The sequence below is a fragment of the Rattus norvegicus genome, chromosome 8 (genome assembly GCF_036323735.1).
Source record: "Rattus norvegicus strain BN/NHsdMcwi chromosome 8, GRCr8, whole genome shotgun sequence".
Taxonomy (NCBI): Eukaryota; Metazoa; Chordata; class Mammalia; order Rodentia; family Muridae; genus Rattus; species Rattus norvegicus.
The window spans coordinates 64554083-64576514 of NC_086026.1; the positions used below are offsets into that span (position 1 = coordinate 64554083).

The window sequence follows — 22432 nt, forward strand, 5'->3', positions numbered from 1 at the left end:
ACAAGAAATTACCTGTTGGCATCTTAATTTTCAAATAGTTTCATTCTTGGTGGGAGGATTAGGGTTGAAACAGCACCTAAAATAATTTAAAATTTACATTTTAGGGGAAGTTATCCTGTTTGGAGGACATTATAACGTGCCAAACGTTCTATCAGCAAATCTCTAAAATGTTGAAAATTAAACATGCATGACAGGATGTGAGCATCTTAGACACAAAGACGGTGCTGAAACCTTAACAGGTAAAACAGAAGACCGATGGTGAAAGGTTAGCATTGGGTGAGAACGGTGGCACAGCATCTTGCTTGCAAATGCACACGCTCAGCTGAGTCACCTCCACAGACATTTGTGCTTTTAAATCACGAAGCCCTCAGAAGCCTAACTTCCACCGAGAACCCGTGACCTCCCAACTTTTCAACTTGTTGAAAATGGCCATTCTACAGAAAAATCTCGAAAAGCATTGAAGCCCCTCAGCTACAGCTTTAAAACTTGTACAAGAGCACGTCCACGATTGGAAGGTAGAAGCTGTCAATCAATTGACAAATGCCCTTCTTTAAAATGGTGTCTGAGATTTGGCAGGGCAAGGCAAATGAGACATGCTTATGAGTGAAGTTTGTTGCCATTACAGAAACAAAGACATTAAACTAGAGCAGCAGATAATGCATTTAATCCTTACATTGTGACTGCAAGCTCTTGTCTTAGTACAAAGACTGTAATGAAAGTTTAATCTGCTATTTCATATAAGGACGTGCAATATTAAAAAGTCTTCCAGAAGCAACCTCTTTTACAGACAAGCAGAGAGAGAGAGACAGAGAGAGAGAGACAGAGAGACAGAGAGACAGAGACATAAGCACAATAAACGTTTAATCACTGGTTCATTTTCTCCTCCTCTTTCCCCAAATAAACAGAGCTTACCTCAACAAAAATTTATATTCCCATAAAAAAAGTAAATTTTGCTAGACATGCAGCGTTTCACAAGTTTTTGAACGCTGAGGACTTCGGCAGTGGTGACTCGAGCTTTACAACGTGTCAAAAATCTGATTCATGTCCCTTCAGTGTGGGCGAGGGCAAGGCAGACCAAGGTGTGAGCAGAGGTCACGAGCAGCCAGGGGAACCGCGCCCATACAGAGGTCAGGAGCAGCCCAGGGAACCACGCCCACACGTTTCCAAACCGCAAATGGGCAGGATTTCACTAAGAAAGGAGGGAGCTGCGGTAGGTGGCACCCCTAAAGCGCGGTCCAAGTTTCAAAGTTATGAAATAAGCCACGTTCTTTAGAGCCCTTACTAATCTCTGCACATCTTCGTAACTCATAAATGTTATGTAAGTTTGTGGAGAAAAGGCATTTTGATGTGAAACTAATGGTCAGGTGCACCACAGGGTTTAAAAAACAATTTCCTTATAGACTATGTAAAATGTACAAGTAATGACTTGAACTTACAAAACTGGACGGAGCAACGGTTGAAGCAGAGCTCAGGCCTATGGTGACCCTTACAATGGTGTAACCAGTGGATCTGATAATATAAATTCTCAGGAGAACTGTGACAAAGCCATTTGTATATGCTGCCACAGTCTCTTTGAACGTGTATGTGTGTGTGTGTGTGTGTGTGTGTGTGTGTGTGTGTGTGTGTGTGTGTGTAAGTCCTGTTATGTCTGGAAGACGCTGTCTCCTTGGAGACACTGGCTTTGTCACCTCTGGCTCTTAGGATCTTCCCACCTCCCCTTCTGAGAAGATCCCTCAGCCTCATATACACTTAGAAAAGTTAAGTTCCAAAAATCATGTTTTAAAATATTAATATGTAACTCTGTCTACATGAAGCGTGGGGTTTTTCTTTATTTAAAGTATACTAAGCATTTAGATGTTTTTATTTTCTAAAAATCACAATTCAGACATCATTATTGGGTAGAAAACTCAGAAACAAATACATTTGCTCATACACACACACACACACACACACACACACAAAACAAGTTTTGACTATAGATTTATTTTCATTATCCACATTATCTCCCACATCAAATGATATAGTCATTACACATATGCATATATACATACACACATATATAAATCACTTTAGCATACAGTATTTGAGACTGAAAATGAGATTAAAATATCCTTTATTATTTTATCTGAACTAGGAAACCATTATGCTACCAATTAATATAGGAATGAACACTAAACTTCATGTGGAGATCACATAAGCCATTCATGATGCATTTATCAAAAGACATGTTACGGTGATTCGTACTGTCTTTTATACATGAGAAATTAGAAACAGGGAGAGCCATGTGATTCCTTATTTTATTATTTAAGACAGAGTCTTTAGGGGCTGGGGATTTAGCTCAGTGGTAGAGCGCTTACCTAGTAAGCGCAAGGCCCTGGGTTCGGTCCCCAGCTCCAAAAAAAAAAAAAAAAAAAAAAAAGAACCAAAAAAAAGACAGAGTCTTTATGTGTAGCCCAGGCTTGCCTAAAATTTATAGTCCTCCTGTCTTAGCTTCCTAAATGCTGCGTTTGCAGATGTGTGCTACCCAGATACATGTGAGTCTAAATTAGAAAATAAAAAGATTTTCAAACTAGCATTTCACTGTGTGAAAGTCTAGGTATTTAAGAACAGTTTCGCCATCCCCCTGTGACCAAGTGTGCTAAGCAGTGAACGCCTTTTAAACAAACACCCACCTGCTGTTGGACACAGGATAAAAAACAGAACAAGTAACTCAATAAACTCCATCACTGGTTCATCTCTGCAGTTCAGATCTTAAATGTGCTCCCACCTAAAGTGCATGGTTGAATGGTTTGGTTCCTATCTGAAGGCACTTCTGGGAGGTGGTGGAGCTTTTTAGATGTGACCTAGTGGAGGTCGGTTACTAGGATACTGGGAGCCTGACCCATCCTGTTTTCTAGACACCTCAAGATGAAGAGTTTAGCTGCATATAGTTTGATGTGATGTTCTGTCTAGCTCAGGCCCAAAAGCAATGAAGCCAACTAGCTGTGGACCATGGCTGTGGTCCAAATGAACTTCTGTTCCTTCCCTTTACTTTCTCAGGGATTTTCCACTGTGACAGAAAGCTGACACGAAAACTCATATAAAGGAGATTTTTACTTAAAACAAGGATAATTTCATGAGGGTCAACCTAAGATACTTGCCAACTCCTATGTGTGTGTGATATTTTATTATTGAACCCAGACTTTTACTGTGTAGCCTAGGCTGTATACCACTCTATAAGCACACACACATCAAAAACAGTAATACTGGTTAACTAATAAGGAAAAGTGAGAGACTCCAAGAAGTGTTATTGTATGAGTTTATTTAGTTACTTGTTCTGTTTTTTATCCTGTGTCCAACAGCAGGTGGACGTTTGTTTAAAAGGCATTAACTGCTTGGCACACTTGTTCACAGGGAAATGGTGAAATTGTTCTTAAATACCTAGGCTTTCATTCAGTGAAATGCATGTAACCTTGGGAATAAAGAAGCGTTTGTAAGCAGAGATGGATGAATGTTTCACACAATGCTTGAAAGCACAAAGAAAGAAGGTCCAAGGTGGTCAACTAATTGTTAGTAGGTCACAGGTCAGGATGCATGCAGGGCACGGAAGTGAAGGTGTACAGATTTGTACGAGTGTGAGATAGCAAAGGGGTTGGGGGCGACAAAAGCAGAATCCAGATATAAGCAGCATCTGAAGGGCATTGGAAAGGCCTTGAGGAGTTTTTGGGAAAGGAGTTGCACGGTCATATTGCATGCTATAATGTTTGTTTGTTTGTTTGTTCTGGTAGTATAGAAAATAGTTGGTGTGAGAAAAAAAGTTTGGAAGTTATTTTAGTAACCAAGAATAGTGAAGAAATAAAATAAAGCAATAGAAATTAGGGTATAGAACAATAATTCAAGACCCCCTTAAGAGGCACATCACAGAACAAGAGGCAGAGTAAGGAGAAAGCCAAGGGCAGTTTTCAAACATTGCGGAAATTAAACCAGGTATAACTGTTGGCTAGCGACTCCGATGAGTTACCATCTTGTACCCACTTGAACAGCTAAGCCACGATAGCGGTAGGAACAGGCTCTGACAGGGATGCAGAGAAACAGTTCACGGCTGGTGCAACTGTAGAATGGTAACATCTACTTTGGAAGACGCTTTGAGAGCCCCTGAAAAGTTAAACATAAGGGCTGGGAGTGCAACCCAGTGATGGAGTGTGTCACTCTAGCATGCGTTCCACCATAGAGTTCCAAGGCAGCAGGGAAAGAGGCAAAGTATGAGCCTAGCATTCAAATGTATATGAAAGAAATGAAATTGCAGGTCTACACAAGGACCTTTACGCAGATGGTAAGAACACACTCATTCTCGCTGTCCCCAAACTTGGAACAATCTAAACGTCCATCAGCTGACAATCCACAGACACTGGAAGCAGTCTGTGTGCCTATCAACAGATAAAACAAGTGGTGGCATGGCCATACAATGGGGTACTGGTTGACGACAATGAGGAACTAAGTAGTCACACATGTCACACATGGCTGAACTTCAGAACATGCGAAGTGAAGAAGTGAGTCAGGAGAGGGCACACATATGCCCTGACTTACCTGAAATGTGTAGAAAAGGCAAACCTTTAGAGACACGGATAGAGTAACAGCTGCCTGGGGCTGGGACTGGAAACATAACTATAGGCAAATATAAGGGATCTTTTTAGGGAGGCAGAATTGTTCAAAACTGGATTATGAAAATGGCCGTACAACTCTGTATATGCAAAAATGTCACAGAATGATATGTGTATTTCTACTGCTTAAAACAAAGAATAGAGAAATATATTTCATGAGTAAGATAATGATTTCCATTTGAAACATATTTAATAAATATTTTAATGTATACGTATGTGTGTGTCTCTGAAAGCATATGCCATGTGTGGATGGGTACCTGCCCAGTCTAGAATAGCTGTTCTCAACCTTCCTAATGCGGGGACCCTATTTTAGTTTGGTTTCTCATGTTGTGGTGATCTTAACCATAAAATTATTTCATTGCTACTTCATAATTATAATTTTGCTACTGTTAAAAATCATAAATATTTGATATAAAGGATATATGATATATGATTCCTGGGGAGAATTGTGACCCATAGGTTGAGAACTACTGGTCTAGAAGGTGTCAGATCCCATGGAGTTAGAATTACAGTCAGTCCTGTCCCACAGGAGCTAGGGACAAATCTTGGGTCCTCTGGAAGATCAGTACGTGGTCTTAACATCATTTCTCCTGCTCCCTAGATATAGTAAGCTTTAAGTGACATGAGGACGTGCAGAAGGGGAAGTTTAAAAATCTAGATACAACACTCAGGAAAACAATCTGATTATAAAAGGGTGCTCTGGACCAGAAGCCATTTATTATGTACATGCTGTGTGACACAAAGGCCAGGGACTGTCTCCAGTAAGACACCACATCTAAGCATTGGTGGTTGGAGGAGGGCCAAGGAAACAGAAGAACAAGAGAAAAGCCATAACCCTGCTCCCCAGAGGCAAACTCTTCCTAGCACATTTCCGATGTGAATCTCCATAATTCAGCATACAGCATACATAATTTCAAATGAGATAGATTGTCTCTTGGTATTTGCCAGGGATTGGTTCCAGAATTTCTTGCAAAGATCACAATCCATGGGCACTTGAGGGGACGTATTTCCTATATGCATGTACACACACACACGCACACACATATATATATTATAGTACTCTGTAGCTTAGATTTGGGGGAGTCTAGGTTTAATCTTCCTTACATCTACTCTTTGTTATGTAACCCATTTTCAGATATCAGTGTCTGAGGGTTTTTCAACTGTGCCTTGTTAAATTCTCACCTTTGACTTAGTGATATATTTAACCAATAAAGAGCTCTTCATTCGCTTGTCATTCCCCATGGTTGTAATTAAAGGATGGAATAGCTTCTCTAATCTCTCACAATGTACCAGTTAACATCTTTAGGCATGGAAACATGGCTCAGCTGTTTAGAGCACTCACTACTCTTCCAGAGGACCAGAGTTCAACTCCCAGCATCCATACCAGGCACTCATAATCACCTATAAGCCCAGCTCCAGTTACACTCAACATGCATATGCCCATACACATATGAAATTCAAAATTAAATCTTTTTAAAAAGAAAACGTTTCTAGGTTCTTTTTGGTTCCTTTCATTTTATAACTTCCAGGGACGGTGTTTGTTATCAGGATTGTCTCTAATCAACGCTGCTTTTCCTCATGTATTTGAGAAGTCTTGGCTGCTCATGTCTTTCAGAGGTTTATTCTCGGTTGACTCTTGTAGGTGAGAGGTGTGGATCCCTCTGAGATTGTGTAAGTACATCTGCTTTCCAGCAGACCCCACACACTGATGGGAACAGCAATAGGTACTCTGTGTACCTGGGCAGAACATTTGACTGGAAGGTTTGTTTTGGGGAAGAACTGGACAGGAGCCCACTGGCAGACTGCACAGCTAAAACTTCTCTTAGAGTATAAATCTATTCCATACCCAAGCCCATACCCATTTGTAAAATGCTTGGTCTTATACACACACACACACACACACACACACACACACACACACACACACACCCCACATATGGTGGGGTGTTGTTTCTTTGCTTAAGACAAAGTCTCATCTAGTTGGAACTGGCCTGGAACTATGACTTAAGCCATAAACTTAAGGTGGCCTTAGACTTATGGCAATCCTCCTGCCTTAGCCTCTCAAGAACTATGACTGTAGGGATATACTCATGTGAGGAGAGCAACCTGGTATATAAGTCCAAACAGAAATACCTGATGGTTTTAAAAATATTTCAATGGGTTCGGTCCCCAGCTCCGAAAAAAAAAAAAAAAGAACAAAAAAAAATATTTCAAGGATCATAAACACTTAAAATCACACAGAAATACATCCCACAAACGTCTCTGGTTTGAATGTTGTATCCCCGTAAAAATGTGTGTTGAAACTTAATTTCCAACGACAACAGGTTAAAAGGTTAGACTTCTACAAGGAGGCTGGGTCAAAGGGGCCCCTACCTCATGAATGTGACCAAGGTCTTTATAAAAGAGACTCCGGAGGGGGAGAGATGGCCCAGTGCTCTCTCTTCTTACAGAGGACCCAAGGACAGCTCCCAGAGCCCACAATACAGAAGTGCACAACTATAATTTCAGTTCTAATGGTTCCAAAGCCCTCTCCTGGTCTCCATAGATATCATGTGTGTGCATTTCACACACTTTTATTGCTTTTTTTTTAAGAGGTTTTATATAGCTTGAAGACTTGTCACCCCGTTCCTTCATGTTCCTCCTCTTGGGAGGACTTGGAAACAAGGTCCTGCCATAAAAGCAGAGGACAGTCCTCATCAGACCCTCCCACTGGCACCTGACACTGGGTTTCCGAGTGTTCAGAGCTGTGGGGATGTGTTAACAGGCAAATATTCTGAGGGATGCATCTGTCATGGGTTCCATCCTTGCGAGATCACAGAAGTCACAGCCTGCTATGGATTTGGCTGTACAGCACACCCATCGCTGAGGTGCAGTGTGGACTGAAATGCCATTGTCATTATGTATGTAGTCAGATCTGTGGCACTGTCATTTGTTACAGCAACATGACTTCATCTGCTCTCCCCAGCTGCATTCAGTCCTGCTCCTTCTGACCAGGTCTTGCCTGCTGGGACTGAAATGGAATCCTCTGGAGCCTGGAGGAAGCTAAGGCACCCATTGTCGTCTCACGGCACAGTCAGAGCTTTAGCTTCAATGTAACAACATTGATTTCCATCTTCCTCATGCTGTGATCGTTATCTGCCAGCAGGCAACTTCTAATTCTCCTTCCTTTTCCATTGCTGTTTTAAGCTTAACCATTTTAATATGCCCCGAGTTCACTTTAAAGTCATGTAAGCCAAGACAAGTTCATAATTAATATACTTCATTAACCTACTGGGACTAGAAAGATATTTCACCTTATAACTTTGCTTCTAATAGTTACAGAAAAGAAATATTTTATTGCTTGGTAAAAAAAAATGAAAAAAAAAAACCCGAAATTCTCTAATTTCAAAATACTAGGAAAGACTGTTTCTCAGTTAGGGTTTCTGTTGCTGTAAAGAGACCATGACTACGTGACCACGGCAACCTTTTTAAAAGAAAAACATTTCATTGGGGCTGACTTACAGTTTTCAGAGGTTTAGTCCATTATCACCGTGGCAGGAAGCATGGTGGTGTGCAGACAGACATGGTGTTAGAGAAGGAGCTGAGAGTTCTACCTCTTCATCCTCAGGCAGCAGGAAGTAAGTGCCACACTAGGCCTGGCTTGAGCATCTGAGACCTCAAAGCCCGCCCCGCAGTTACACAGTTCCTCCAATCAGGCCACACCTACTCTAAGAAGGTCACACCTCCTAATAGTGCCCACCCTGCCTATGGGGTCCTAGCACTTATATACTCTCTGAAAAGTCCCCAGAATTCCAAGTGCCACAGAAACTACCTGCAGCTGGCAAAACCATGCCTCTGCTAGAGCAGGAGGCAAATCACAGTCAGCTGCTGCAGACTGTCTGAAGTAGCCCAAAATCTCCACACCTGAGATTAAAACAAAAACATTATTATTTCTGTGTTTTTAAAGAAACCAAAATTCCGCAATTCTCTCTACATCGGATTTCTTATGTTCCTCTGCTGAATGTTAGTTGACTGTGCATTGGCTTTCCTATTCTCTCCTCTGATCTGTTCATTCAGTTAAGCCATGGCGTCTTGATTACAATGTAGAAAGAGTAAGTTTTGCAATCAGGTGCTGCAAATCCAATGTCGTTCTGCTTCTGTGCTGCTATTCTGTGTCCCTTACCTCTCCCCCTAGACCTTAGAACTAGCTTAGCAAACTTGTAAGAGTGACTGATTAGGAATTCTGGTGGGGTTTGTATTGAATCTGTAGAATGGGTAGAGGGGAATAAAATGACATCTCAACAAATCGAATCTACTAGTTGTTCCTTGTGTTTTTCCGCCAGATTTTGGAGTTTTATCCTTACGTATTTTTTGCTACTTATGCCTGTGTAGTTCATACTTTGGGGAGTTAATTTAAATATCTTCCCTTCAATTTCCAACTCTATTCATATTTGTTCAATGCCAGTAAATAAGAGGAGAATTGGCCTTTTCAGATTAACCTTGCCTCCTGTCACCTTGCTGTAATTGCTTACTAGGTGAAGAGCTTGTTTCCTTTGGAAACCTAGAGAGACTCATTGTGAGCACAGAGACGGTTAACTCTTCCTTCTCAATCTCTGTACTTTTTTTGTTCTCTTACTACGTTAGCTAGCTCATTCAGCACTGTGTTGAAAACAGGTGAGAATGGATCTTTTCATATTCCTGGTATCGGCAAAAGGTTTTCTATTTTCTCACCATTTAAACAGGTGCCAAGTGGTAGGTGTTTTGAAGGTGTTCTTTATAGGGCTGGAAAAAAATGTCCTCTCTACTTTTGTTAAGTCTTTCTCACGAATGGATATTGAATTTTTGTCAAATGTATTTATTGATGCTATCACGTGGCTTTTTATTCCTAAAAATCTGTTGAAGTTAAAGATTTCAGCAATTCATTGTAGAATACTATATATACAGCCACATATAACTGGCATAAATCCCACTGGTTATAATGTATGTTTTCCTTTTATACATTATTAGACTTTAGTACATTGAGGGAGTTTGCATCTCTGATCATGGGAGATACTGGACAGAAATTCTCTCATCTGGAAATGTGCTTGGTTTTTGTAATAAGGTTGTAAGGACCTCATAGAATGAATTAAGAAGCACTGGAAATAGGAAATCTCTGGAAAGAAACTGGTATCGTTTCCTTCTTAGTGTTTGCTAAAGATCACCAGTGAGTGCACTTGGCCCGGTGCTTCCTATTTTGGATGGCTATTAATCACCAGTGCAATTCCTTAACAGAGACCTATTCAGACTGTCTGTTTCTTCCTGTGTGAGTCAGATTGTATCCTTCAAGAGACTGGTTTATTCTGCCATGGTTGTCAAATTTGTAGCATATTTGTTATTATTTTATTGTCTATACAATTTATGTTACCCATCTGCTGATGTATTTATGTACATGTTAGTTCATACTAGTGCATGTATATGTGTGTGAAAGTAGGCATACATATGTGTGTACATGTAGGTAGAGGTCACAAACCAATCTATTTGCTTCTGGAACTCACCAATTCAGCTTGGCTGACAGCAATCCCCAGGGATCTGCTTGTCTTGGACGTCTCAGTGCAAAAATTAAAGGGGCACTCTCCATGCCCATCTGCTCATGTGGGCTCAGCGGTTTCAATTTTTCAGAAGCACTTTCCAGATGAAGATATTGCCCCTGTTCCTCTTTAATCTTTCATATTGGCAGTATATAGTGAACAGTTAATATAATGAGTTTGGGACTTTCCCCCACTCTGGACAATGGACAGATTGTTCAGAATGAAATATCAACAAAGAGGGCCAGCAAGATGGCTCGGTGGATGAATGCACTCATTGCCAAGCCTGATGACCTGATATTGATCTCAGGAACTCACATGGTGGAAGAAGAGAATCAACTTCTGCAAGTTGTCTTCTGATTTATCCATGTGTACTGTGTCATGGGCATACGCACCACCTATACACACACGCACACGCACACACACACAAATATAGTCATACATACATGCATACATACATACATGTATACATAAATATATAAATAAATGAAAAAGGAAAATCAATAAAGAAACAATGGGTGAACAAACTATCAACTGGCCAAGTATGATGGTGCCTCTAATGCCAGCATCCGGGAGATAAAAACAGGAAGACTGCACATTGAGGCCACCTGGGCTATGTAGTAGCAAGATATCATCTCAAAGAATAAACTAACAAAAGTAATGAAGTGTAAAGAAAAAAATGAGAAATTGGATTTGATCAGAATAAAAACTGTTGTTCTCTATACAGAACTATTAAGACAACAAAAGGCCATGCCAGGAGCTGGGAGAGGACTGTTTCTCATTGTATACCTAGTTAAGCACTTACATCTAACATACATGCATAACGAATCCCAAAAGTGCAGTGGTAAGAGAGCTCAATTTTAAAATGGGAAAGATGTAAAGCATTTTACCATGGAAGATATATGAGCAGCTGGTTAATAAGCACATGAAAACGCTCCAAAGCACATCATCAGACACATCTGACAATGGTGACTTTAAAGCCAGAATGGAGTCCACTGCTCCACTGGAATGCATAGCTTGCAGAAGTCTCTATCAAACGTGCACAAGGACTCTCGAGGGGAGTGTATAGTATAGTATGTAGCTAACAAAAACTGTGACATCTTATAAACGTAAGCAAACAACTACTATGGAGAAAGCCGTCAGGAATGGAGTCTTACGGACTCTGCTACTGAGAGAAGTCACGCCTGTACAATCTTTTCCCCTTCAGTGTGGTTGAGTAGGACAAGACGACCAGATGGATTTCCAAGTCTGGATTTTAAAGATAATAGCTCGCTTTCCTGGTTACACTCTTTTTCTTCTCTCAGGCTGTTTTATTCTAAGGAGAGCCAGGTGCCTTGTCACCAGCAAGGAATGTTAGGAAATAGTCTAACTCATGTGACCCCTGAGATGAGCCTGCTCCCTGCTGTCCTTGATTGGCATGAGCTGGAACTATCCGGCTGAGTCATCCAACTGAGAGATGATACATTTGGGTTGTTTTCGGCTTCTGGGTATTTGTTACGCAGCATTAGCTAACTGATGAGCCTAGTGTGTGAGCCAGCTACTGCATTCCCAAACACTTACTTACCGAAGCAAGTCAGCATAAAGAAAAGTGTAAGTGAACAGTCGGGAAATCATTATTCACAATTGCCTAACTGGAAAGACCCAAATGCCAATCAACAGGAGAATGAATAAACAAAGTGTGCCCTGGTCACATAATGGAACACTGAAATCAATAAAAAGGAACAAATAGAGACGTGAAACATGGAAAAGCTTCAAAAAGACCAAGAAAGGAAGGATGGACACACACACACACACACACACACACACACACACAACACACACACACAACACACACGGTTAAGTTACTGAAATTATTCATACACACACACATGCACAGAGTATACATCAATGAAGTTGTTTATCTAAAACATTTCCAAAATAAGGAATTGGCATGTTGTGCTGGTTCTCAGAGTCCAGCATATACTAAAATTACTAGGGGAGCTGTTAAACAGTGTGGATAGCATCCCCACCACCCCACCATCTTCTCGTTCTGCAGTTCTGTGAGGGGTCTGAAAAGCTGTGTTTGTGAAGAATTCCCGGGCGGTGATGACGCCATTGGACCCCGTTAGTTGGACTGCAGTTTTGAATGTTCGTAGCACTCTGTGCGTATGGCATCTTGTGGAGTTAACATCAGAGTATGAGTTTTGAGGGTGATGTCAGAAAGATGGCTGGTCGAAAATTCCTATCATTCTTACCACTGCCTCACTGAAATCTAAATAACGAATAAAGAGCTACATTTCAACCAGAATAACTAAAGACCCACAGACACTCACGCAGCAGCAATCCTGTAAACACAGAAGCCCAGGGCTGTCACCTAGGGAAGGGAAGGAAACTCTGCTAGTACCCATCATCCTGTCTGAGTCAGCCTGAGAGCAGCAAGGGGTCCCCCTAAAGGACAAAAGATAAGGAGAAGCACCCAGCAGCCCTGTTACCGCCATGGATTATCTACTGGAGACTCTTTCAGTCCTACGGTGCCTACCCAGCGAGCAAAAAGTAGCTGATGTTTTGCTTCGTCTCCCAATTTAGTTCTGAGCTGCTCCATCTAGGAACTAGAGCCACTCCTTACATGTGCCCCGTTCCTGGTGCAAACAGCCATTGCACCTCTTCCCTGCTGGGGCTCCGGGCACTATGCCCACCAGTAGTACTTCAACCCAAATGGAACTACTGCTGCACCCCACTCTGGGGCCAGACTACGGCAGAGCTGTCTGTCCTCCATTTTGGTACCAGCGCACCATATCTTTAGGGCTGAACTGAGCCGGTACCCAACCCCAGACAAAGCAGAGCATCAGACTTCCAGAGCCACTGCTCCACTCGTGCTACTGCTGAGCCAGCTCCTGGCCACACAGGGATCCCAAGCCTGTTTTACACAGGAATAGAAGCATCACAAGCACACTATACCTAATGCAGTGCCCTCCCCAAAGATCAAGAGACTCCACTCACCCAAGACATCACATTACCTGTGCCATCCATTCATCAGGCCAAGCCGTCAAAACTCCCCCCATATTCCTGGCACTGAACTAGCCCCTCAGGGTCCTAGCTGTGGTGGCACCTTACCTCTCTGGAGAACAAGGTTTCTGTATCTTCAGGCCCATTCCCGCTGTACCCAGCCTCACAAAGCCAGGGCTACACCCGTGTCTCAATACCCCCGGGACCTAAAGTCACAGCTCATGGTACCTTATTCTGTTGAAGCTAAAGCTGCTTATGCTCTGACAGCGCTGGGTGCGAGAATAGGTGCCCTGATCCCTGAGGCCTGACAGTCCAAATCATTCTTTCCGGTGTCAGAATGGCAGCTGAGCCTAGACCTGGTCACAGGTGTACCTCAGTGCAGCACATCCTGGTTTAATGGGAGAACTACATTCACTTATATACAGAAAGTGAGTGACATTACACTTAAGTGTGGTCAGGTAGTTTTGTAAGACCCTGAGCCCAATAATCTGAGTCTACTGCCACCCCCTGTGTCCTGGATCCTAATGTAGGTGCCTGGGAGCCATCAGTTCACAAACCAGAAGCAACACTCTCAGTAAACACTCCCCACAGTGAGAAAAATAGGAACCGAAGGATCCCCCTGAAGCTCTTGCCCTGTTAGTCCATTCAGCTACCATCATAGCAGGGGACTCCTCCAGCTTGGGCCACTGACACAGACACAATCTAAGTTACATAGCTCCCAACTGAAGTCATATGGAGAGTTCACTCCTCCAGCCATATGGACCCAAGAAACCCTTGCCCAACCTTGATGATTCCTCACATCCATGCCTACTGCCGCACCGCTCACAATAATGGAGATATGGACTCAGCTGAAATGTCCTCCAACGACTGAATTCATGAGGAAGATATCACTTTATTCCACTGAGAGGAGGAATGGATCCATGACATTCGCAAGAAGACAGATGCAACTAGAGATCATTCTATCAGGCCAAAGGGCAGAGCCAGACTAATGTTATGTTTGCTCTCATACATACAGAATCTAGATTTGAGACGCACACAGAGAGAGGACATGAAACATAACAAGAGAGTGGTCTCAATGGCAGGGTTGGAGAACCCATGCCATGAAAACAGAGTAGGCGACTCTTTTAGGAAAATAAAGGGACCAAGGACTCAGAGGGTAAAGTGTTTGTCGTACAATATGAGGATCAGAGTCTGTATCCCCAGCACCCACTTAAAAGTCATGCGGGCCTGGAAACCTCCTGTGAACACAGTGCATGGGAGGTGAAGAGAAGGATCCCCACAGTGAGCGAGTTGGTTAGCTGACCAGGCTTAATCAGTGCACTCTGGAGTGGTATGGAAGGTGTGCAGTGATAAAGATACATAACATCACACTCTAGCCTGATTACACACATGTGCACATGTGTTCATGCACGTACACATATATAGACATGCATACGCATACACTGAACATACCACAAATCATATACAAGCTTAAAAAATTAAGAATAGATACCAGTGAAAGCAGAAGGGCTGTGGTAAGGTGAGTAGGAACAACCAATAATGACATGTATATGTGTGTGTATGTGTGTGTGTATGTGTGTGTGTGTGTGTGCGCACATGCACGCACGAGTGTGTATGAAATGTGTATGAAATGTCAATGAAATCCATTCTTTTGTGTGCTAGAAAAAAAAGCAATGGGAAAGAGAATATTCGAGAGAATCTGCAAATAGCTGAAACTAAGGAGCAGATTGAGAAAGGACATAGGCTACAAAGTCAATGCATGGAAATCAACAGAACCTATTACTCGGTCTCCAAAGATGGCCAGTACCAGTCCCCTCTGCCTCTGTATGTCCCTGTCACTCCATAAATATATAAAGTTGTATATATCACAACTTTGGATAAAGTTGTCTCAGGATACAAACAGTATTAACTATTAAAGGAAAAAATGATCATTCAGATATCAAAATTAAGAATTTCTTTTAAGATGAATTAAAAAATAAAAGGGCTAACCACAGTTGAAGATAGAATATTTGTAGCATATATATCTGATAAAGGAGGCATACAAAAGTCATCTAAAGAGGCCGAGAGATGGTTCAGTGGTTAAGAGCGCTTGCTGCTATTGCAGTGGGCAGAGGACCTGGGCTCAGTTCCTACCACCGCAACTCAATCATCTGTAACTTCAATGTAGGGAAACTGACACCTTCTTCTGGACTTCCTGGGTACCAGGAGCACATGTGGTACATATGTATTATATATAATATACACACATATATGTAAACCCTTATATACATAAAATAAGTATTTTTAAAGTATTTAAAGACTTGTTTTTTAGGGGGTGTGTGTGTGTGTGTGTGTGTGTTAGGTTTGAGTATGTGCATGTAAATGCAGGTGCCTATAGAGGCCAGACTCATCAGATTCCCTGGAGCTGGGGTTGCGGAGTTGTGAGCCCCCTGATAGAAATGCTGGGTTCTCTGCAACCTCTAAGTTCTCTTGAATTCTAAGTCATCTCTCTAGCCCTTAAAGTGTTCTTATAAGTGAATAAGGGAAAAAATGATCAATTCAAAATTTAAAAGGGGCAAAAGATGTTACCCTTCATCAAAGATATCTAAAAAGCCAATATGTGTATAAAAAGGTGTTTATCTCTTTAGCAATTAGAGAAATACATATGAAAACTATAATTAAATGCTATTTACCCTTAGGCTGACCAAAATTAAAAGGACCACTAATATCAACCTTTAACAATTGGAGCTCTCATATTGGAGGCAATGTTAAACAACCTTATTTTTCTATTGGATATTTTATTTATTTACATTTCAAATGTAATCCCCTTTCCTGGTTTCTCCTCCAGAAACCCCTCTCTCATACTCCCTCCCCCTGCTTCTATGAGGGTGCTCCCCCACCCACCCACTCCTGCCTCCCTGTTCTGGCATTCTCCTTCACAGAGGCATTGAACCTTCACAGGACCAAGGGCCTCTCCTCCCACTTGATGTCCGACAAGGCCATCCTCTGCTACATATGCAGCCGGAGTCATGAGTTAATCCCATGGATTAGTGGTTTAGTCCCTGGGAGCTCTGGGGGGTCTGGTTGGTTGGTATTTTTGGTTAAACAACTTTCTAGTAATATTTGACATTCACCAGCCTATAACTTACCTTAACGTATATCAAGAGAAATGAGAGACTATATTCACAAAAAGACTTGTCCTAGAAGGTTTACAGCAGGCTTTGCAATGGTCATAAACTATGATAGACACTGGAACTATGGAACAATAGAGGAATGTCACCAGGAGTGTGTGCACACAAACTACGGTACAGTTACATCATGGAGTAGTATTCGGCAATTTGAAAAATCAATAAAAATTGTAGCTTGGGTGGTAACCAGCAGCTCTCATATTGGATTGAATGCCATCCCACAAGAGAGAATCATGGCTGGCACTGGGAACCTACCTAGTCAACCACCCAGAGCTGGGCAAGTCATGGATCTTGGAGGGGAACCTCCCGCCACCACTTTACTAAACCAACATCATCCCCAACATAGCATGAACGTTTGTCCTCAGTGCCACAGGTAAATGTAGCTATCGCTGCTCATCAAAGAAACTTTGCAACAGACAGGGATCATTACAGAAAACCACAGCTGGCCATAATGTAGAGAACTAGAGATCATATGGTGGCCAGTCCCAATTGATACATCTAACAGAATTCCTGCGCCTAAGACTCAGGGATCATTGCAGAAGAAGAGGCAGAGAGATCACGAGAGCCAGAGAAACAGAAAGCCCTTGTGAAATTTTGTCTCCTAGGAATGTCAGAGAGGCCACACCCACGGCATTTCACCAGTACATCTGCTTGAATAAGACCTTAACAATGAGACCACCAATGGATATGCTAACACAGAAGGGGGAAGCTCAACATAGACCAATGTCTAGAGGGAATGCTGAGAGCAGGAGAAATAGTCTTCAGGGAAGAGTTTCCCCTCCTGGCCCCATCTTGGATATCAGGTGATCAGCCCTGAGAGCACACCTACACAAGTAACAGTATACAGCTGGGCAGGTTGTGTGTTTGTGTATTTAGGGATATCTGTGTGTGTGTGTGCGCGTGCGCGTGTGTGTCTGACAACAATTGAAGATAAGGAAGCCATGAATAAAGAAGGGGAGCGGGGTTGGGGATTTAGCTCAGTGGTAGAGCGCTTGCCTAGGAAGCGCAAGGCCCTGGGTTCGGTCCCCAGCTCTGAAAAAAAGAACCAAAAAAAAAAAAAAAAAAAGAAGGGGAGCAAGGAGGTGACTGGAGGGAGGGAAGGGAAGAGGGATATGATGTAATGTAATTTCAAAAAGTAAAATATTATGAAGGAAAGAGCACGGGTGAGTGAGATATAAATGCTAAGCTAATAAAATCATGCTTATCAAACCAAAATGATTCAATTTATTTGCCACTCAAGAACAGGAAAAATTAATAATGGCGATGGAAGCAATCACGGTTGCCTTGGAGAGCACACTACAATTTTCTGGAGTTATGAAATTTTTTGTACTTGAGTGGACATCATAGTAACACACTAAGAAATGTAGAGGCCACATGCTGTCGCTTTCAGAAAGAGAAAACTTACTCGTAGGTTGTCCCGCTAAGATCTTTAGAACTCCTGAGTCAGAGGAAGGGAGTTTTACAAAATACCTACAAAGAGGTCATGGAAGCCGGGCATTGTGCTGCACACCTCACAATTCCAGCACTGGGGAGTAGGACAGGAGGATCACCACAAGTTCCACAGCAGCCCGTGAGACAAGTGAGACCCTGTCTCAAAAACTAAACAACACAGAGAGGTAATGTGTTACACTCTTTTCCTTCAAAGTCCACCACCATACCCATGCTTGTATATTGTTTGTTCCTTCATGGAAGGATTGGGACACAACAGGTGACTACACAGGTGAGGAGGGCTGTGAGGGACCTCACAGTCACACAGGTGAGGAGGGCTGTAACAGACTTTACAGTTTTCAGCCTTGTTTGTACCACAGCTCCACACAGTTTGGCACGTTTTGCTTTAAAATGTCAAGAGTTGCTTTTTCTCTCTTTTCTTCTAGTTGCTTTTAAATGGCAAGGATTACCAGCCACTGGCATTTGGCTTTTTATGGTATTATTTTGGCAGAGCACTGAAATTCGTCCATGCTCCCTTGTAGGTCCTTTAAGCAGTGTCCTGACCTCGGACAGTGTGTGCTCTCAGGTGGGCTTCGCTTCGCTCTAACCCTCTAAGCCCTGTGGAGTCTGCTGCTGAGATGGAAACACTAGAGACCAGTGTCCATTTGGATCACACGTTCCGACTGCTAAGGAAAACTAACAGGCCACCGTTTGGGGCTGAGACCCTGTTCTGCAGCCAGTAGACAATCAAATGGAGTTACGTGGGCCAAAATTCCATGTCTGCAAACTGAAAGCAAATTGCTTAATCTGACTTTCTGAGAAATTGGGAGGAGGAGGATGACGACAGCTAAACTCCAAACAGAGCAGTTCTGGCAGACATGGTAAGGAAGTCTCTCGGCTTTGGCCCTCACAAAAGTAACTTGGGGCTAGCCATCCTGAGTTCTTATTTCTGCTCAAGCTAGTTTTGAGAATGTTCTGCTGTGATGATGGAGCACCTTTACCTGAGAGACAGCTCAATTCAGGGCTCTTTAAAAACAAACGGGGACGATGGGGCAGGGAGGCAGGAGTGGGTGGGTGGGTGGGTAGTGGAGCACCTCATAGAAGCAGGGGGAGAAGAGATGGGATGGGAGTTTGTAGAGGGGAAACTGGGAAGGGGGGACAACATTTGAAATGTAAATAAATAACATAACCAATACAAAATGAACAAAGAACCCCACAAGAAAACAAATAAACAAACAAAACCCCAAAAAACAAAAAATCCCACTAGAGCTGGAGAGATGGCCCAGCAATTAAGAGCACTGGCTGCTCTTCCAGAGAGCCCAGTTTCAATTCCCGGCACCTACTTGGCAGCTTGTATCTGTCTTTAATTCCAATTCCAGGGCTTCTGACGCCTTCACAGAGATGTGCACACAGGCAAAATACCAATGGGCATAAAATAAAGACAAACTATACATTAAAAAAGAGCGTAAAGACCAATCGTTCTTCGGATGTGTTGAATTTCTTAGACATCAGTGCTGCCCTGACCCCTGCCTTAGAAGGCAAGCCTGTATGCATGGCGAGAAAGCCTACGTGTAAGTAAAGAACTGAGCAAAACTGCCTTCTTTTCTTCCAGCGGCTGTGGGCGTGGCCTTCTGTTCAGATGGGACTCCAGCTTCCAAGGAAACGTAACGACTGCCACTTAACAAAACCCACACGGTAAAGCAGAAGTTGGACCTTGAAAAATATCAAGTGGAAGGAAAAGAAATTCTCTGCATGGCTTGATGCCATTTCCTGGTGTTCACGAGAGGTTTAGAAGTGCAGTCTGGGGAATGAATAAAGCTCACAAAGGAATCTGACTTATGAATGCTTATCATGTAATTATTACCACGCTAAGCACGTTTTGAAAAATAATTACAATACCTAGTTTACAAGTGAGGAGACTAATACACACACACACACACACACACACACACACACACAAAATAATTGCTAAAGGTCGCACGGTCTTTAAGGAGTAACATGTGTTACACAAGAAGACCATGACTGTACCCAATGTATATCAACTCTCAATCTGCCATCCTAATTCAATGATCACAGCCTGCTGTCTTTTTAAGTAAGACCCTCATTTAAATAGTAAAAACGGGCTGGAGAGATGGCTCAGTGGTTAAAGAGCACTGACTGCTCTTCCAGAGGTACTGAGTTCAATTCCTAGCAACCACATGGTGGCTCGCAACCATCTGTAATGAGATCCGATGCCTTCTTCTGCTGTGTCTGAAAAGAGTGACAGTGAACTCACATACACTAGATAAATATTAAAAAAAATAGTCAAAACATATTTTAATCAGCAATGTAGCATTGCACAGAGAAAGAACCTGGTCTGAACTGAGCTGGATTTTGATGACAGAGCAATGATAAAACATCTTAAAGATAAGGAAAGTGTGGTGGTTTGTATATGCTTGGCCCAGGGAGTGGCACTATTAGAAAGTGTGGCCTTGTTGGAGTAGGTGTGGCACTGTGGGTGTGGGCTTTAAGACCCTCATCCTAGCTACGTGAAAGTCGGTATTCTGCGAGCAGCCCTCAGATGAAGATGTAGAACTCCCAGCTCCTCCTGCACCACGCCTGCCTGGATGCTGCCATGAACCCACCTTGATGATGATGGACTGAACCTCTGAACCTGTGAGCCAGCTCCAGTTAAATGTTGTCCTTATAAGGGGTGCTTATAAGGGGGTCATGGTGTCTGTTCACAGCAGTAAAACCCTAACTAAGACAGGAAGGGACAAGAGAGAAATGGCAGGAACACAATAAGGTCTTGGAAGTGAAAATTACAAAAAGCAGAACATTTGAGTTGCCAACTGGTGATCATCAACATTGTCTCAGGATCTTCCCACAGGGGCCAAAGTGCAAGGGCTCTACCCTCAGGTGCCGCCTGCACGGCAGGTTGTTGTGCTGTGTTGTCTTAGTGCTAAACCACATCGCAGGCTGAGGTTAGGATGCCTCAACGCGGTGAGTAAATGGTTGTCTGAAGAGTCCAGAAAGAGCCTAAGAACCCGCTGACGTGCAGTGTAGGCTGAGGAGGAGGAGGAGGAGTCAGTCGCCGGGCTCCAGGAGAAAGCAGGAATAACGTGAGTTGAGGAAAAGCCTGATCAACACCTTCAGGGGGAAGGGAAAACAATTTATAGGAGACCAGACAGTCGCCTCGTGAAAGAAGATTGGAAAAGTCACTTGAAGGGTGAAGGTGGTGAATTTTCAGTTGATAGACATTTTTGAACGGCTTATTTGAAGCTGAGGTGATCTGGGAAGGGCTCAAGGAGGCTGTGCACGGGAGATGGGCCAAGGCAATGGATTTGATTCTTGTGGCAAATGTGAATTGTCAGGCACAGTGGAAGTGGTAGGTCTGGCCTGAAGCCGGAGGACAAACACGGAGGTGGTGGCTTTTCAACCAGGGAATTGTCAAAGATCAATGTGAATGTGACTAAGGAAACCCATGATGGGGAAGAGCACCCAGAGGCAGACAGTGAAAGTAACAAAAACGAAGATGAAGAGATTAAGGAAGAGGGTCCACAAGAGATGACTTCAGTTGAGTGGGAAGCTATTAGAGATAAAGACCCAGCAAAAGAACTTAATATTTGAAAACCAAATGAAAGTGCTGGGGGCTGGAGAGATGGCTCAGTGGTTAAGCGCACTGACTGCTCTTCCAGAGGTCCTGAGTTCAATTCCCAGCAACCACATGGTGGCTCACAACCATCTGTAATGGGAGCTGATACCCTCTTCTGGTGTGTCTGAGGACAGCACACCAGCTGAGGACAGCTAGAGTGTACTGCTATACATAAGATAATTTTTTTAAAAAATGAAGGTGCTGATAGACAAGGGAAAAAGATTTATTCTGCATAAGTAAAAAAGCAAAGAGGTTCATGTTGCAGATTTGGCTGTGAACCATCATCTCTGAAAGCCAGCAAATGATATAAAGTGTCAACTGGAGATCAATTTCAGAGACCTCAGCCGCCAAGGACTTGTGACAGGGAGGATGTGGGCATGGGTGTGGTAGTCATCCAAACTGTGGCCGAAGGACTGAGGACTCAAGTGCTTCTGCTCTTGATGTAGATGACCCAGAGGCATCCCAGCTCTGGCCCACCCGGATACCATAATGAAGCACTGGTTCCTTTGTGGACCCTGCTCAAAGCTTTTGCATGCTTAAAGATCCCAAACGACTTGAAATTAAAAAAGAAAGACTGTCATTCACACCTAAAGACTGACTTTATCTGTTTTGAAAGCAAAGCTTTCTAGCTGAACCAAGTAACAAATGTGTTAGTCTGTTTGTATCTAGAAATGCATGGGTAGCTGGGGTGCCTTCATAATTTTCAGAGATTATGTACCCTTCACAAATACTTCGTATTGCTGCTTGCAAATGTGCATTTCCAAACTTGAAATTTAGGAGTTAACAGTGTGTGCTGGTAAGAAGAGGAATAGGAAAAGGAAGGGGGGAGGGGAAAGGGGAAGCAGGAGGGGGAGGAGGAAGGGCAGGAGAGGGAGAGGGAGAGATTAGACAACCACGCAGTTTAAATAAGAATGGCTGCCTCCTATAGACTCATAGTTTTGAATGATTGGTCCCCAATTGTAGAACTATGTGGTGAAAGATTAGTTTCTGTCTTGTGTAGGAGGTGTGTCACGGAGGGCCAGCTTGAGGTTTCAA

At 42.8% G+C, this 22432-nt stretch overlaps 1 protein-coding gene and 1 pseudogene across 3 annotated transcripts in view; one reads left to right on the forward strand and one right to left on the reverse strand.

The window, feature by feature from the left end:
* Positions 1–1589, reverse strand: part of Nrg4 (neuregulin 4) — a 72113-nt gene extending 70524 nt beyond the window's left edge. The window contains exons 1-2 of one of the 3 annotated variants that reach the window (NM_001191109.3): positions 913–1091; positions 13–76 (exon numbers count right to left, since the gene is read on the reverse strand). In NM_001191109.3, the coding sequence (NP_001178038.1) occupies positions 13–22 (10 nt within the window). In that variant the 5' untranslated portion in view covers positions 23–76; positions 913–1091. Of the gene's footprint in view, positions 1–12; positions 77–912 lie in introns of all 3 variants that reach the window. The other 2 variants (XM_063266174.1, XM_063266175.1) reach the window with 2 other exon arrangements.
* Positions 1590–19781: 18192 nt separating this feature from the next.
* On the forward strand, positions 19782–21936 carry Serbp1-ps1 (Serpine1 mRNA binding protein 1, pseudogene 1; annotated as a pseudogene).
* The last annotated feature ends 496 nt before the right edge of the window (positions 21937–22432 follow it).